The sequence below is a fragment of the Silurus meridionalis genome, chromosome 10 (genome assembly GCF_014805685.1).
Source record: "Silurus meridionalis isolate SWU-2019-XX chromosome 10, ASM1480568v1, whole genome shotgun sequence".
In the NCBI taxonomy this organism is placed as follows: Eukaryota; Metazoa; Chordata; class Actinopteri; order Siluriformes; family Siluridae; genus Silurus; species Silurus meridionalis.
Window position 1 is genome coordinate 21,467,880 of NC_060893.1, and position 16,843 is coordinate 21,484,722.

The 16,843-nt window shown below is 37.3% G+C and overlaps 1 protein-coding gene across 4 annotated transcripts in view; it reads right to left on the minus strand.

Moving 5' to 3' along the window:
• The window catches only part of LOC124392296 (collagen alpha-1(XIV) chain-like), an 83,473-nt gene that overhangs the window by 40,561 nt on the left and 26,069 nt on the right, over window positions 1-16,843 (minus strand). For all 4 annotated transcript variants that reach the window (XM_046859117.1, XM_046859118.1, XM_046859120.1 and 1 more), the window contains 11 exons: window positions 15,406-15,535; window positions 9,190-9,335; window positions 8,031-8,160; window positions 7,089-7,228; window positions 5,981-6,107; window positions 5,707-5,846; window positions 4,363-4,495; window positions 3,049-3,099; window positions 2,823-2,965; window positions 588-717; window positions 378-500 (listed from right to left, as the gene is read on the minus strand). In XM_046859117.1, coding sequence (XP_046715073.1) covers window positions 378-500; window positions 588-717; window positions 2,823-2,965; window positions 3,049-3,099; window positions 4,363-4,495; window positions 5,707-5,846; window positions 5,981-6,107; window positions 7,089-7,228; window positions 8,031-8,160; window positions 9,190-9,335; window positions 15,406-15,535 — 1,393 coding nt within the window. The remainder of the gene's footprint in view (window positions 1-377; window positions 501-587; window positions 718-2,822; window positions 2,966-3,048; window positions 3,100-4,362; window positions 4,496-5,706; window positions 5,847-5,980; window positions 6,108-7,088; window positions 7,229-8,030; window positions 8,161-9,189; window positions 9,336-15,405; window positions 15,536-16,843) is intronic.

Genomic DNA, 16,843 nt, shown 5'->3' on the forward strand with positions numbered 1-16,843 from the left:
AGGGCTAAATTGTGATGGCTAGACGACTGAGTCAGAGCATCTCCAAAACTGCAGCTCTTGTGGGGGTTGTGAACTGGCGACAGGGTCAAGTGCGGCCGTTAACCAAAATCACTTCAGTGTGTGATCATATAACAAATGTAAAAAATATCCATGATACTCCTGTTCATTCAGATCATTAGTGCACCGAAGATGCTGGTCTTCATTCAGCAGTACTGTGTCTCAATAATTCAGGAAGAAACGGCAATTTCAGTACTGATGCGAGACTGAGCAATGATCAATAGCATGCGATTGACAAAATATTAATATTAATAGTAATTTACATTATGCAAATAACAGCACAACAGCTCATCTCTCACAAGCGGTGGAAGTGTGTTTACCTGAGACAGGCTGGTAGATGACCCTGTATCCCATTGTAGGAGAGGGGGGGGTGTCCCAGGTGATGCGGAAGCGATTATACCACTCCTCTGACACTTTCAGGTTCTTTGGAGCAATGAGAGGCACTGAGAGGAAAAAAGCGAGATTACAAATGATTGAGAAGGAACGCTTACTTTGCATCACCCGTAATCGCACGTAGATTAGGCACGTACGTGTGCGAGAGGAACGTGTAACGGCGGTTCCTTCCCCGTCCGCATAGATGGCTGTCACGCTCACTCTGTATTCTGTATCTGAAAGCAACGGCTGCAGCACCACCGAGTTCTGATTGCCAGGAACCATGATCTACAGTAAAGGAAGTATTTAAGGCTTAAGGTCAGGCATAAAAAATATCAGGACAATCCGGATCACAAAAACGTGCGCAAAAATTCAGTCAGCATTACACGTGGTGAAAAACCCATAAAAAAGCAAAAATGTTACGAATTTACAATCAAGACTTTTGGCAGACACCACTATCCAGAGAGACATTTACCAGTTACACATCTATTGCCTTTATACAGCTGAGCAGCTAAGGGCCTAAGGGCCTTCCTCCAGGGCCCAGCAGTAGCAGCTTGGTGATGCTGGGATTTGGAATCACAACTCACACTGTATTCATTTCTAACTTTAACACAATTATGACAGAATTGAAAGCATTCAGTTTTTCAGAAGTTCTTGCACACAGCTTTTTGCTGAACCTACAGATTTATGAGAGCAATGTTTAGGCACATTTTATTACCCAGTAAAAAAGGAAAACTTCCAGAATCAGCAACATTGTTGGCACATGTTATAAAAGGAAAAAAAAAAAAAGGTTTGGGAACCACAATCTGCTTTTGTGTGGGTTTTTTCTTTTTTTTTTTTATTGTTTACAGATCCTCATAAGGTTAGGACTTAAAAAGTTTTTAAATTCAATGTTTTGTCAAAACATTTCAATTCTCCCCTATTAATGTTAATGTCATAAATGAACAACTAATGAATTATATAAGAGCAATGATTTTACATGTCTAGTCCTCTACTCAAACTACATGAGACCCTTACATACTGTTCGGGTGAAATCTGACCCGTTTTGACATTTGACAGCAATTAATATACCCTAAATGTCATTCCTTTAGCCTGAAATTTGAAAACTTCTCCTAAAATACACAATAATATAATAAAAATATTTTTTTAAATATTATACTTTTGTGCAAGTGCTACGATTTTCTGTTCTTTGAGGCTTCAGATTTGACCCATATCTATTAAAATGCATTTTAGATTTATCAGTGTGTGTTAAATCAAGAAAAATAATGGGAATCTTATGTTCAATGTATAAATCTACACTGGTACGCAAGATTACAAACTTAATATAAATATAACTCTTGAATTCTACAAAGCAACCTTCTAATGTTATATGTTGTAACGGTTGTACACGGTTATATAATAAATGTATATTTGTATAATTCACATCATTATGGCTGTTATGTTTTCACGTCTTATGTAAAAATGAACGACTGATTTTGATGCAGTTGAGTAAAAAGTACGATATTTTACTTTGAAATGTAATAATGTTAAAGTTTAAGTCTCCCCAGATGGAAATACTTGGGTAAAGTACAGATACATGAAAAAGCTACATAAGTGCAGCAACTAAATACATTTACTTTGTTACTGTCCACCACTGATTGTGTGATAGTAGATGTTTTTATCCAAAAAACGATTGGTGTAAAACCTTAAAAAATACATTCTCCCTGATCTCTGAAAAATTCATTGAGGATTAATCATTCATTTATTAGGTCATACCTTTTATGTCAGATCGGTTATTTATAAATTGTAAAAAGATCTGTAGATAGGGTATTCTTGATATGGATCAATATTGAAATACTGTAAAAACATGGAATTTGAACTGTATGTAAGGGTTCAAACATAAATATTAACACTATTAGTAACATATGGACCTCACAACCCAAGTAAATCTGAATGTAATTTTGGCCACATTGCACTAAAAGATATAAATGTAGGAGATGTACTCTGCATGAGGTATTTTTTTAGAATAGAACCGTTTTAACACCAGACTAAAGCTGACGCAAAGCATTTTAATATGTGAGGAACTGTCCAGGCTATTTAGGGTGCTGAAGTCCTGCCAGGACGTTTGAATACAAAACATTTCTTTTAAATAGACACTGAATGTGAATACAGACAGAATACAGTACCATGAAGAAAGTTAACATGCAACTGAGTGGAATTTAGAGGAACAAACCAAATGAGGATTACAGCAAGCAAAAGGCCTGTGGCCAAGCATCAAATACAGTAAAATAACTCAAAAAGTCCAGACATACAGCATATTAAAAAAAACAGCTGTAGTGTTTCGGTACTGTGTGTCGTGTGAGTGATGAAATAAATAAATCAAAGAAATCACATCAAATCAAATCCACACTCACCACTTGTTCAGCTCTGTCACCACGTGCCGAAATGTAGGACACTCTGTACTGACGCACGTTCGAGCCCAGTAGTTCCCACGATGCGCCCATGCTGAAGGTAGTAAAGTCACTGAGCTGAAGACCTCGCACCCCTGTCCTGACCACTACAATTACGCACACGTTTAATCATAAATAAAAACAGTGGCATTTCTTAAAATTCAATTAATCCAAAATAAGGTCTACAAACCTTCTGCAGTTGTGCTGGTGGTCGTAGTAGCCACTGTTGTTGTTCTAGCAACTATAAAAATATATATAAACAAATGGTTAAAAAGGTTAAAAAACATTCATAATTGTTCGATTAGTGTTATGTTTAATGATTGATTATCTACCACTTCACTAAATGAGATTAGTGCTCTGTTTGGTGGTAAACTACCACTAGTTTCACTAATGAGATAAGTTCTGGTTTTGGTGTAAGATCAAGTCAAGTCAAGAAGCTTTTATTGTCATTTTAACCCTACATAGCTGACGCAGTACAATACGCAGTACAAGTTGATTATCTGCCGGTTCAGAGACGGGATTAGTGCTGTTTTTGATATTCGTTTACTCATATTTTAAATAATAGGATTAGTTCTATACTTGTTAGATGATATGATGTGATATTTTTCTGTGATGTTGTTGAATTATATGAACCGTTAAATGGAGGTTTGGGGCTGTGTGTGTTGTTTGGTTATCTGGAATTTTACCAATGGATTAATAGTTGTGTTTAATGATCTGCCACTCAAAGGGTAGGATTAGTTCTGTGTTTGGTGTTAGATTAAAGGTAGTATTTCAGTGATGGGTTGGTAGTGGTGGACGAAGTAGATGAACCATGCAGTTGAGTTAAAGTACAGATACAGTAGGTAAAATATGACTCCAGTCAAAGTAAAAGTGCTCCCTTTAAATACTCACTTCAGTACAAAAGTATTTGCCTTCAAATGTACTTAAGCATCCAAAGTGCTATGATTTATTACAGCTATAATGTTCCTGTTATCATTTTTGCTTAATCAACTCAGTTTATGTTACTATTTGCACACTAATCTTTTAATAGAATTAAAGTCCAAGAACTAAATAGTCCGAAACCTTCTTTTAAACTACTTTCAGAAAATCACACAAATAAGGACACGGGTGTTATGGCGAGTTCGAGAAGTTTCTGCCATCATTTATTCCTCTCGAAAAAGTTCTTGCTGAAGCACTGATGCTGAACTGTATGTTGGTGATAAGTAGATACACCAAGCGCCAATTAAAACAACTTTAGGACAGAGCACACGCTCAACCCTGATTGGTGGCTTGACCAGTTAAGTTTTTATTCGCTCGTAAACAAAAAGGAATGACTGATTTCACAAAATGTATTCGAGTAAAAAGTGTAGTGTAGTGAAGTTAAAGTAAAAATCGCTACTTAAGTACAGTAACAAATTACATTTACTTCCTCACTGTCCACCAATGTGGGTTAGTGCTTTGTTTGGTGTTAGATTATATCAGTACTACAGTGATGATATTAGTGCTGTATTTGGAGTTCGATTACCTGTAGTTTCACCGAGCACGACTTTCTCGCTCTCGGCTTTGTCTTTGTAGATGCCAGTGAGTGTGACCTCATACTCAGTTAGTGGCCTCAGACCCGTAATCACATAGGAATTCAGATTACCCCCAACCACCATCTACAGGGTGAGAGAAATAAAGAGTGTGAGAAAGAGAAATAGAGAGAGAAATAGTTTTACATAATATTGTACATTACCATTATGATAGGCTGATAAGATATACAGCTACAGTACTGTGGGGCATTTATATACAGATAAACAAGTATTAACCAAAAATCTGTAAACAACAGCGGTGACAGACCCAAGGTGTTAATAACAAAAATATGTTGAAAATAATTTAAAGAGTTTGGGAGAGGTTAAAACCGAGGTGTATTTTTTTATTTATCTGTTTTAGTAAATATCTTTACAAATGAAATATATTAAAAAGCAGTAAGACGAAATTAAAAGAGCTTGGTAAGTCTTTCTTGACGCTTTTCATTCCACATTTAGTGGCGATTCAAAATGTATAATAACCTCCACTCTTCTGTAACGTTGTTCCACTAGATTTTGGAGTGTGCTTATTGATCTTTGTGCTTAATCAGCACCCAGGTGTTAGTAAATTTGGTGCAGCCAGTGTTCACATTAATCTCATAGGGTTGAGGCTAGAGCTCCTCAGCAGGCCAATACAATTTGACACTCAAACCCATGTGCACAGGAGCATTGACATGCTGGAACAGGTTTGGGGCTCTTAGTTCAAGTGAGGGAAAATTAAAGCTACTGTATCAAAATACAATTGTGTCTCCAACTTTATGGTAACAGTTTGAGAATGAACCACATATAGTTGGAAAAATCAGGTGTCAATACTGTTGTCCGTATAGTTTATTTCTTTATTTAACTTGTCATTATGTAATTCCAGCATGCTGCATCACACGGTTAAGTTCACATCCAAATACCTGCAGCAAGACATGTGACCAAGTCTACTCGCGCATACTTGGACGATCGATGTTTTTTTCTTGGTCTGGTATAACTACATGGTAAATAAGGGGTTGCCTCATGTAAATTTAATTTATATCAGTGTAAATAATCTGCGTATTTTGTATACAGTTTATACCGTATATGTAAATATAGGAGTAGTTGATTTACACACAGCTGATTCATTCATTTTCCACACTGCAATTTCATTTACAGTTTCACAAAACCAGATACAGATTTATTCCTTTATCATTCTAACATCATACATACAAATCTGTAATGTATAAAGGCTGATAAGACTCCATGTATATACTGAATGGAGATATGAATCCTCCTGTACGATCAGTGTACATACAAGTGTATGGTTTCTCTTTACTAACCTCTCTGGTCTCTCCTCCGTTGGCCGGCATCCAGGAGAGCCTGTAGAGGGAAATGTCAGACGCCGCATGCTGCCAGCTCACTCTGAAACTGTCTGTAGCCACGTCACTGCTCCTCACATTCACCGGGACAGGAACCCACTCTACACACACACACACACGCACACACACACACACACACACACACACACAGAGACACAACACAAAAACTATGGCGGCTGCTTGGTACTAAAAAGTGATTTTAAATAGTGTAATAGAAACGTGTGGTTATTCTGACTCGTTGAGAAGCTGTCTGTGAGGGGATCGGCTTGTCCCTCATCGTAGATGGCGTAGATTGCCACGGTGTACTCTGTCTGCGAGGTGAGGTCAGTTAGCAGCTTTGTAGTAACTCGACCCACATCAACCTAGCGAGAGAAATGAAACAATTAATTACATTAAATACTCCATGCACACCACAGTGGCATAAAGGGCATTTACATTTACAAAACTTGGCAGACGACCTTCTCCGAAGCGACTTACATTTATCCCATTCATACAACTGAGCAGTTATGGGGTTAAGGGCCTTGCTCAGGGGCCCAGAATTAGCAGCCTGTTGTGGCTGGGATTTGACCTTGTGACCTCTGGATCCAAAGTTCAATGCCTTCACCACTAAGCTACCACCTTCCTCAGGTACTTATATGCTTACTGATACATAAATATGTAAGAACATAAATGGGAAAATCTGAAGAACATAAATAACAATAAATTGTTTGTAGTTCTTGGTTGATACAGAATAATATGCTTTAGATTAATAACTTTAAATGACTTTAAGTGCTTAAAAGCCTTGTTTTTCAAAGCTAGTTGTTTAGTTATACACTACATGAACAAAAGTATTGGGCCTCCTGAGGTTCTTTCCCAAACTGTTACCACAAAGTTGGAGGCACACAGCTGTATATGAAGTCTTTGGAAGTGGTAACATTCAATTTTCCCTTCACTTGAAATAGGAGACCCAAATCTATTCCAGCATTGAAATGCCCCATGAAGACATGCTTTACATGGGTTGGAATGGAAGATCTCCTGCTATAGACCTCTGACCTCAAACTTATTGAACATGAAGAATGTGAACACTGACTGCATCCTGGGCCTCCTCACCTCACCTACATACAAGTTTCTGTAACAGCGAATGGGGACTAAATGAGGAATTGGATCTTCAAAAAGAACAAACAAAACTTGTGGTGAGTGGTTCATGAACTTTTGTGCATAAAGTGTATTTTAAAATGGTCATTTCAGAGTCAAAATGACTCTTTATAATAAAAGTATCTCGTTATAATAAATGTTGAACTGAGCACATTCCATGTGAGGAAGATTTCCTGCAACCGAATAATCAAGTCAGTGTAAATCTTCACCTCGTTGGTCTGGACTCCGTCCGTCTTCACATACATGATGCGGTAGCTTTTCACTTTACGCGACGAGGCCTGCCAGCTGAGCTTAGCGGAGTTGTGGGTCACATCAGTGATACGCAGATCTCGAGCCGGACTAAGAGGAACTGGATAAGAGAGAAAAAGTGCAAAGGAATCAGAACCAACCCCCTTTCACTCACACACACACACACACACACACACACACTGGATTGTGCTTTTTGTATCCATCCCAACCCTAGCTATCTAGCTAGCTGAAAGAGTGAAAGAATTGTGCATTTACTTGTTTTTTTTCGCAACAGGCTTTTTCTCCTTAGACGCTATTTTATATGCAATTCTTTAGGAAGTGGCTGCGACTCAGGCTTAACATGGTCCCTTTGAACAACACTGCTGGCAGCATTTTTCATCACAAAATTAAACTTTTCAGAAAAACCAAAAATGATGCCAAGTTTTTTTTTTTTTTTTTTAATCACACAAACAATTGGCTTGAAGCCCCTTGGGCCAAGTGAGAAAAATTCTAAACAACATGAAAAACCGGGGCAGTAGATACAAAAGTAGAAGTGAATATGAGGAGTTTAACAATATGGTCAAATTAGAAAATATTTCAATTTCTTTATTTTTACAGTGTAGTGTTACTAAAGTTGAAGAATTGCTCTTCTTGAGATGTTCGTTAATAACTGAAGTCACAGATGGAATCCACTCTAACTGCTCTGCTCACACTGGTGTGAATACAATCTATTTACACATGCAATACCAAGCCAATGCTCAGGCAAGATATGCCCTGTTCACAATAACAATAACAACAACAACAATAATATTAGTACAAATATCCATAGTCAGTGCAAGCCTTCTAACTAGTATTATTATTGTTATTACTGGTATAACTGCATATGGCCCAAAGCCTACATTATCACACACTCTCACACTTACGTGTGGTCTCCTGGCTTGTCCGGGGGTCACTGGCTTCATCTTCGTACATGGCATAGACTGTGACAGTGTACTCGGTTGCAGGTGTCAGACCGTCCAGCTCAATCTCAGTTACGCTGTCAGCTACTTTAACCTGCACACAAAAAGTTTATTGATTTAAGGTACTATATCACACTATATTATATCAATATGGCAGGTGTTTTTCTCCAAATCTGTTAGAGCAGATTAAGTTTGAGGGTCTTTCTTATGGGAACATCATCTGGGGAATTTGGAAAATATTCCAGAAAATAATGTGAATTAATTGGAAATTTAGGGTAATGTATATAAACTGTATCATATAAAAACATAAATATGAAAATGTGTTTGCTCTCAAGCTGACATGCATACACATTATTAAAGACTCAATGAGCACAAGGAAGTTTTAACTGTAAATGTATGTAATATTTATGTCATTGGCATGAATATTTACCAACATGGATATTTTATGACATTATCTTGTGTGCAGGATTCAAGAAATGATGTGTGTTATGTGATGGAAGAATGTAAAGTGCATGTAGGGGGTTGTGACCTCAATAAACCTGCAGTAAGTGTGCTGTGTGCATGTGATCAATGTGCAGGGAAGAAATTCAACTGAAATTGCGTTAGATCTGGTTGCTTTAACCACGATTACCCAGCAATATATTTTTTTTCCAACTACATTTAAGTTTCCTGTTTTAGACTAACCTGCAAATGTTTCCATTTATTTCCATTAATTTCTGTTTATTCCTATATATTCCCATTAACTCCCATGGAAAGTTTCCAGTCTTGAAGATTCACGTATTTTTGCATCCTAGTCTTGCTCAAAACCCTACAATGAGAGCTTGTGAATACCAGTATATGGTTATGCTTAATTAACTATGGCCTGAAACAAAAGCCCGTCTCATGAATGTGCCTAGACATAGATTTGTGAAGCAGTGGTTTGGCTTTGGAGGTCAGGATGTATTTAATTGGACTACACCGTGTGTTTCCTGTTTTTATTGCATGAGGGCGTACTAAAGAGTTTTTTTGATCCATCATGCATCACATTGAATACAAATGTGTCAGTGCGACAGTTTGTGATAACACTGTTAGATTACAGTAGTTACTGAGGCATGTTTCAGGTCAGTTTTAAACACTGTCTCACCTCCTTCTCATCAGATGAGCCTGCATCACTCAGAGGGGCGTACAGGATCATGTATCCAGAAGCCCCTTCTGCAGCAACCCATTGTACCCGCATGCTATTGTGTGTGATGTCATACAGATCCAGGTTATTTACCATGGGCAAGGCCACTGCAAAACACACACACAGACACAGACACAGACACACACACACACACACACACACAAACACACACACACACACAAACACACACAAACACACACAACACACACACACACACACACACACACACACAAACAATTAAAAGATGGGTTCTTTTGCAGGACCATTTCTGAGCTGCATTTGAAAGACGTTGAGAGAGGCAGAAAACCATTTCTCAGTTTTACATTATCTGACAAATCACTCAATATAAATGCAGCAACAAAAGACAAATCTATATTTTACCAGATTGTCAGGTCAGCAAGTCATTATAAGTAAAAGTTATAACAAGTGAAAATCAATTTAGTAAATGTTCCACCTCATACACTACTTTTCACTTTTCTAACTCCCAAGCAGTCATTCACATCACCATGACAACCATAGCAAAACAGCAGGGAATGGGAAGCAACATTCATTTCTGGCCCGTATATTCTGCCAGATATCAGTGCCAACTAGCAGGAAATGATATATGAATGAATAAAGAAAAAAAAAGAAACAACAACAATAATAATAATAATAATAATAATAATAATAATAATAATAATAATAATAATAATACAGCTGCAATGACTAAAGAAGCTTTGATTCCTAAAACTTGTGACAAATTACATTACAAATGTATTAAGTGTTTTAGATTTACCTGCCAGAGTAAAAAAAGCTGAACAACTTCAACAACAACAATAAAAACAACAATAATAATAAAAATAATAAAAATTTTTAGTATTGGGTCCCTACAAACTGAGTGGTGCTTGGCCCCTAAGAGCTGCACCAACAATAAAACAGTTTTTGGACAGGATAAAAAGTGTTTGGACAGAATATTGTTTTAAGAAAACAACCGTCTTTAATCTTTTTATTCAAATTTCTATTGCAACATATTTTGCCTGCCATTAAAAAAAATGGCTGCTAAGCTTTTACTTCCTACCTCGTGCACTTCTTTAATTTACCTTGTGAAAGTACTCTTTTTTTTTTTGCTATAGGCATACAGATATACAAAAAATGGTAAAATGGTAAAAATGGCAACAAGAACATCACACTTTAGAGATTCAGTTTCATTTTACTTAATGCAATCAACCCATATATATATATATATATATATATATATATATATATATATATATATATATATATATATATTTATAAAATGAACAAATAAACATATTTGTAGTTCTGTTGGTTGCTTGAGACATTTATAATAAAGTATATGTACAAACTTTTTTTACTTCCTATCTAATGTTTTTACACATACATAGGGTACATACAGTATATTGTGTAACAGCATTAATGATACATTAAAGTACAAGGTAATATATGAGATTCCTGATGTTTAATTATGGAATTAGTTACTATGTGAAACCAGTGTCAGATAGATGGTAATGTAGAAATTGCTAATGGGACTATTTAACACTGATACACTCCTCGAGAGTACTTTGGGAGCTCAGTGTTGTTAGGCATCTTTTCTGTTGGATGCAGATCTGCCAAATGCATATATGTAGATGAGGAGAATGAAAATATTCAAGCTTTTCTTTAAATTGAAGCAAACGATTAAAAAAGATATATTTCAAATACTGATAATAATAATAATAATAATAATAATAATAATAATAATAATAACTATTATCGTTCCAAAATACTCTTTCAAAACATGAATGTAATGGATCCGATACCAACCTGATCAAATTACATTTACTGTACCTGATTTGCTGCCGTAAGGTGCAAATGTAGATGTTGTGTGTGCGCATTGTGCCAAAAATAAAAGAACACCTTAATGGCAGCAAGTCGACGCAATACTTCCTGCAATACTTCCTGCAATAAATATGACAAGGAAGGTTTGGATAAAAAGATGTGGAGATTTTACAAGGTAAGATATTTTCTCTATTTATAAATGATTGACACTTAAACATCAACAATCCTTATGATTGAATCGTTTTGATTTAATAAATATCTTGGTTTTGCTGTGATGGTAGTTACAATGGTGAATTAACTTTTTTCTATGAAAAAATATATATATTTAGAGTAAATTTGATAATTTTGAGTTGTACTGTCGACTGACTGCATGCATCATGTTATACAGATTATGTGTTTATGGGTTTTTAAAACAGCTTTGTCATCTTGATGTACAGGTCGTCCTCTACATACGATGGAGATACTTTACGACGACCGCATCGTAAGTCAAAAGTATCCTAAGTCGAAGATGTTGCTATGACTGTCACAGTCTTTCTTGCTTCAGGCTGATTTATAATTTTAATTTTCTGCTCTAAACTGATGGCTTTCCTCTTTTTTTTTCCATTAGCAGCAGGAGACATACTTGGACACTTGGAAGACACACTTTTATCAGGACAGCTCTCATATTTATATATATATATATATATATATATAATGCCCATTTCTGTAGTATTTTGAAATAAATTTGCTATATACAGTATGTATATGAACATGTACGCAATATATGTGCTTTGCATATATTGCCGTATATAAGATTTCTGAAAGAGAATACTTTTAACATAAATTCATTAAGTTATAAAAAGTAGTGATTTTTCATGTAAAATATGAATTTAAATCATTTTTCTTAAGTGATGTCAGGTTTAATAGAGTAGAGATATACAGTAGGAACTGTAGACAGCACTTTTTGGTTTCCTGGTGCATTATACAGAAAAAAACTTCAGGTCATGGGTGTTTGATTATTTTGGCTCATGCTGCTAAACACACTGAAATATATTGTGCCAACAATGTTCACTGATTGCATTATTTTTAGGTTTGCTGCTCCCGCACTTGTGCATGATTGATTTTTGTTTTAAAACGTCGAGACGAATAATGCTATACGTCCCACAACATAAAAATTCAATGCTAAGAAAACGTTATTGTTAAAAAAAAACAAAAAAAAACAGAGTGACCAAAAGTTGGCGTGTAGAAATTCTTATTTCGCATATAAATCTATGAAAAAAACCTGATAAATTGCCAGGTTCTCTCCTCCAGCCAAGTCCAGCATCAATAAAGATTAAAAGAGATTAAAACGACTGGAGCTCTACAGTTGCTGCACAGTTTGCAGTCTGCGGATCATGAATACGAATTGTAAATATCCTCCAGGAGATGCTCAGCGGAAACAAACAAACGAGTAAGATTCAGTGAATTTCTTTTTTTTTATGTGGTGCTTGTTCATTAATATTAATATTAATATATTAAATCCACACAAACAGTTCTTGAGTTTTAAAAAAATATTAAAAAAAACTTTTTTATATAAATAAATTTCTGTGATATAAAAAACTAACTATTGTAATAAATATAAATAGCCTGACTCTATTTATCTATCCAGTCATGAAATGATGACACGATATAAGATATTTTGTGACTTTGAAACACAGGGACTTGGAGCTCAGATGCATGGCTATGGAAATGTTTTTAGCTCTTCTTATCAGTCTTTGCACAATCCCAAATGTGCACACACACACACACACACACACACACACACACTCACACACACACACACACCTGCCATTTCTCTCTAGCCCCATTAACTTTCAAGGTTAAAATCACTGCTGTCTATTTGATGTGTGTGTATGAGTCTTTGTTTGTGTGGAACAGGGAATAGGGTTATTAATCTTGCTGATGTATTTGTATCCCAGTTGTATTTCCACTGTCTGGGCCGGGACGCTGGATGAGGTCGGACCTGAGCCACACGGTGCAAGACAGCTTTACACATTCACACATAGCAGCACCCCCAATACCTCCGACATACCACCTCCCCTCCCTGACCCTCTACACGCCAACAGAGTGCTCAAGTGATATGGAGAAATAAATTGCAGAGCTGCTCCAACTGAAGCTCCTCTGAGTGATTAAACAAGTAGGTGACTCACAGTGCCTCGTGTCTTATCTCACTGTTGCAGTCTGCTTCTGATCAAGCTAAAGGGGACGTGTTAGAGGGGTGCTTTTATACTGTGAAGCATATGCTATAGAGATGCTTCTGGAAAATAAGGAAACCATAAATTGTTTTGCATTTTTAGCAGTTTTGAATCCGAGCTCTGCCAAGTGCGGTCTATGATCTTCAGAACTTTAAAAAAAAAACATTAGGATGCATTTTAACAGGAATGGGTGCCAAATAACTAAAAACAAACTATGCAACAAAGTTGTGGGTAAGGGATATAAAATAAAATTCCACGGCTTTGAAGATGCCCCGAAATTCTATTGAAGTGGAAAGTGCATAGTACCACCCACAGTATCACAAGACCTGGGGGTCTATCAAAACTTACAGAACTTGCAGGATTTAATGCCAACAGAAGAAAACATATGCAACACACAACTATATCAGTGATTTTGAACTCATATCTCCAGTATGAGAGGTTGCCAAGAAAAAGATTTTTCAACAAGTTCTGGATAAAGTTGTAAAAAAGAAATCCTGAACAATTCTGTAATTAACTTGTACGAGTTTATATGGGCAAAGATGGACAAATAGAAGCAATGACCAAAACAACAACATTCGGATTGTGAAGCACGATGTTGGAAGCATAATGTTGTGAAAATTATTCTCAGCTGCAGGAACTGGGGATCTTTTTAGGATTAGGGGCTAGATGGATTTAGACAGGTAACTGAATTTCATATTCCAACAAAACAATGATCCCAAGGCCACTGCAACTCTACCAGCTCCACTAAACTGCCCCTGCAACTCGACCAGCTCCACTAAACTGCCCCTGCAACTCAACCAGCTCCACTAAACTGCCGCTGCAACTCGACCAGCTCCACTAAACTGCCCCTGCAACTCAACCAGCTCCACTAAACGGCCGCTGCAACTCTACCAGCTCCACTAAACTGCCCCTGCAACTCGACCAGCTCCACTAAACTGCCGCTGCAACTCGACCAGCTCCACTAAACTGCCCCTGCAACTCTACCAGCTCCACTAAACTGCCGCTGCAACTCGACCAGCTCCACTAAACTCCCCCTGCAACTCGATCAGCTCCACTAAACTGCCCCTGCAACTCTACCAGCTCCACTAAACTGCCCCTGCAACTCTACCAGCTCCACTAAACTGCCCCTGCAACTCTCCCAGCTCCACTAAACTGCCCCTGCAACTCTCCCAGCTCCACTAAACTGCCCCTGCAACTCTACCAGCTCCACTAAACTGCCCCTGCAACTCGACCAGCTTCACTAAACTGCCCCTGCAACTCGACCAGCTCCACTAAGCTGCCTCTGCAACTCTACCAGCTCCACTAAGCTGCCACTGCAACTCGACCAGCTCCACTAAGCTGCCTCTGCAACTCTACCAGCTCCACTAAGCTGCCACTGCAACTCGACCAGCTCCACTAAGCTGCCTCTGCAACTCTACCAGCTCCACCAACAGGATGCCACACAAACTCTAAACTTTACAGCTCCAATATGCTGTCACTGCAACTCTTCCAGCTCCAAAAAGCAGCCACTATACCTGTACCAGCTCCTATAAACTGCCACTGCAACTTTTCCAGCTCCAATTAGCAGTCACTGTAACTCCACCAGCTCCACTAAGCTCAAAAACTGGATGCCACACAAACTCTACCAGCTCCAACAAGCTGCTTCTGCAACTCTATCAGCTAAAGGAAGGTGCTACTGCAACTCTACCTGCTCCACCAATCTGCCACTGCAAATCTTCCAGCTCCACCAAGCTGCTACTGGAACTCTTCCAGATCCGATATCTGCCCTGTAACGCTACAAGCTCTGCCTATTTACATGTGGTATACTGTGTTTGGATAAATAAAAAAAAAATCTAACCCCATTTTAATTAATGACGTTTATAGAACCATGACATTGATTTCATTTGCTACCACTATTTCTTTCATCAATAAATATGATTAATAAAACAATCTGAGGAAACTGTGAACAGCCTCATTTCAGTCTGATTAACACAGAAAACACTGTGTGCATTAACTCAGAGTTCCTCGCAGTAAACATAAAAAGACATGGTAAAGACAGTGAGATGTGTCACACTGAGAGCTGGCTATGATGAAATGATCTCTACAGAGATGTAATGAGTCAGTAGATTAGTTATCAGAGCAGCGGTGTGTCGGAGCAGGAACTTACACGTGGTCTCGCTGCCTCTCAGACCTTCGCTGGCGGAGTTACTGTAGATGGCGAAAACAGCCACTTGGTACTCAGTCACAGAGTTCAAATGCTGGAGGACCACCGAGTTCTGATCACCATTCACCACCACCTGTAAACATTTAACACGGCACGATTTCAGAAAGAAGAAAGAAAGAGATGTAGAAAATGTGACAGGATGCAAGTGTGGGTGAAATGTATTGGTTTTCCTTTCCAAAGTCAGAGTTCTTGGTGCAGGTCAATACACGAGCAGGCAGAAACTATACAATCCAAACTGTATTGAGAAGGCATGCAGGCTGACTCAGATTCAAAGATATATATATACACATGCATTAGAAAACATTTTGTGACAAGGGACACAAACAACAATGGCACAAGAAGACAAAATAATATATGAGCTACCAAGAAACAGGTGAACACAATCAAGGAAGAAACAATCAGGGAATTGGGGTAGAGAAATGATAGAATGAGAGTGTGGAGCTTGTCACCATAGGAACAGAAACATGAAGAGGGATCTGACAAACTGCAGAAAGAAAGAAAGAAAGAAAGAAAGAAAGAAAGAAAGAAAGAAAGAAAGAAAGAAAGAAAGAAAGAAAGAAAGAAAGAAAGAAAGAAAGAAAGAAAGGTGTACACTTTCACACCTGATCACACCCCAGTGTTATTCCTATCTCAGTCACATGACCTTCTTCACAACACACTGTTTCAATATTGAAAAACCTTAAAATGACCTATAGGATCATATTTAGCATAGCACAACATGTCTATAATGCAGGTTATAAATGGTTCAATCTAAAGTAGTCTTTCTTACTCCTACCTCCACAGAATTGTAGATTTTCTATGTGAAACACTGGTTAGCGCTCATGCTTCTGCTAATAGTCTAATGCTAATGGTAATAATATAATTCAATAATCATCATTAATCCCACTTCATATTAAGTGTATTTAATAACTATGTGCATATGTTTCAAAATAAAAATAATAAAAAGACTATTTTAGGAGGAATGATACTAATTGTGTTCATGTATTACACTACACATGGCACTGAGGTGTGATAGGGATAAGACTGGCACAGGGGTAATGGTATGGGTGGGTTTAAAGGATTCGGGTTAACCGTGTCATTTTAGTGTCCTGTAAATAAAGCTAATGCAGATCCCACTGTGTTTTGGTTAAATGACTATTTTTTGCTAATGTCTGCATATGGTGTGTTCTTAATGACAGATTTCCAAAGTTATATCCTTCATTTCTAATCCCAACAACACAAGTATCGCACAGTGCCTGGAAAATATGGTTGTTGAAATGTTACAGTAGTTCTATATTATACATCTATAATTGACAAAAATGAAGAATTAACAATGCTTGTGGTCACAGAAAATGTGGTCATTTTGATGAATAATAATAATAAAATAGAAACATCTGTTTAT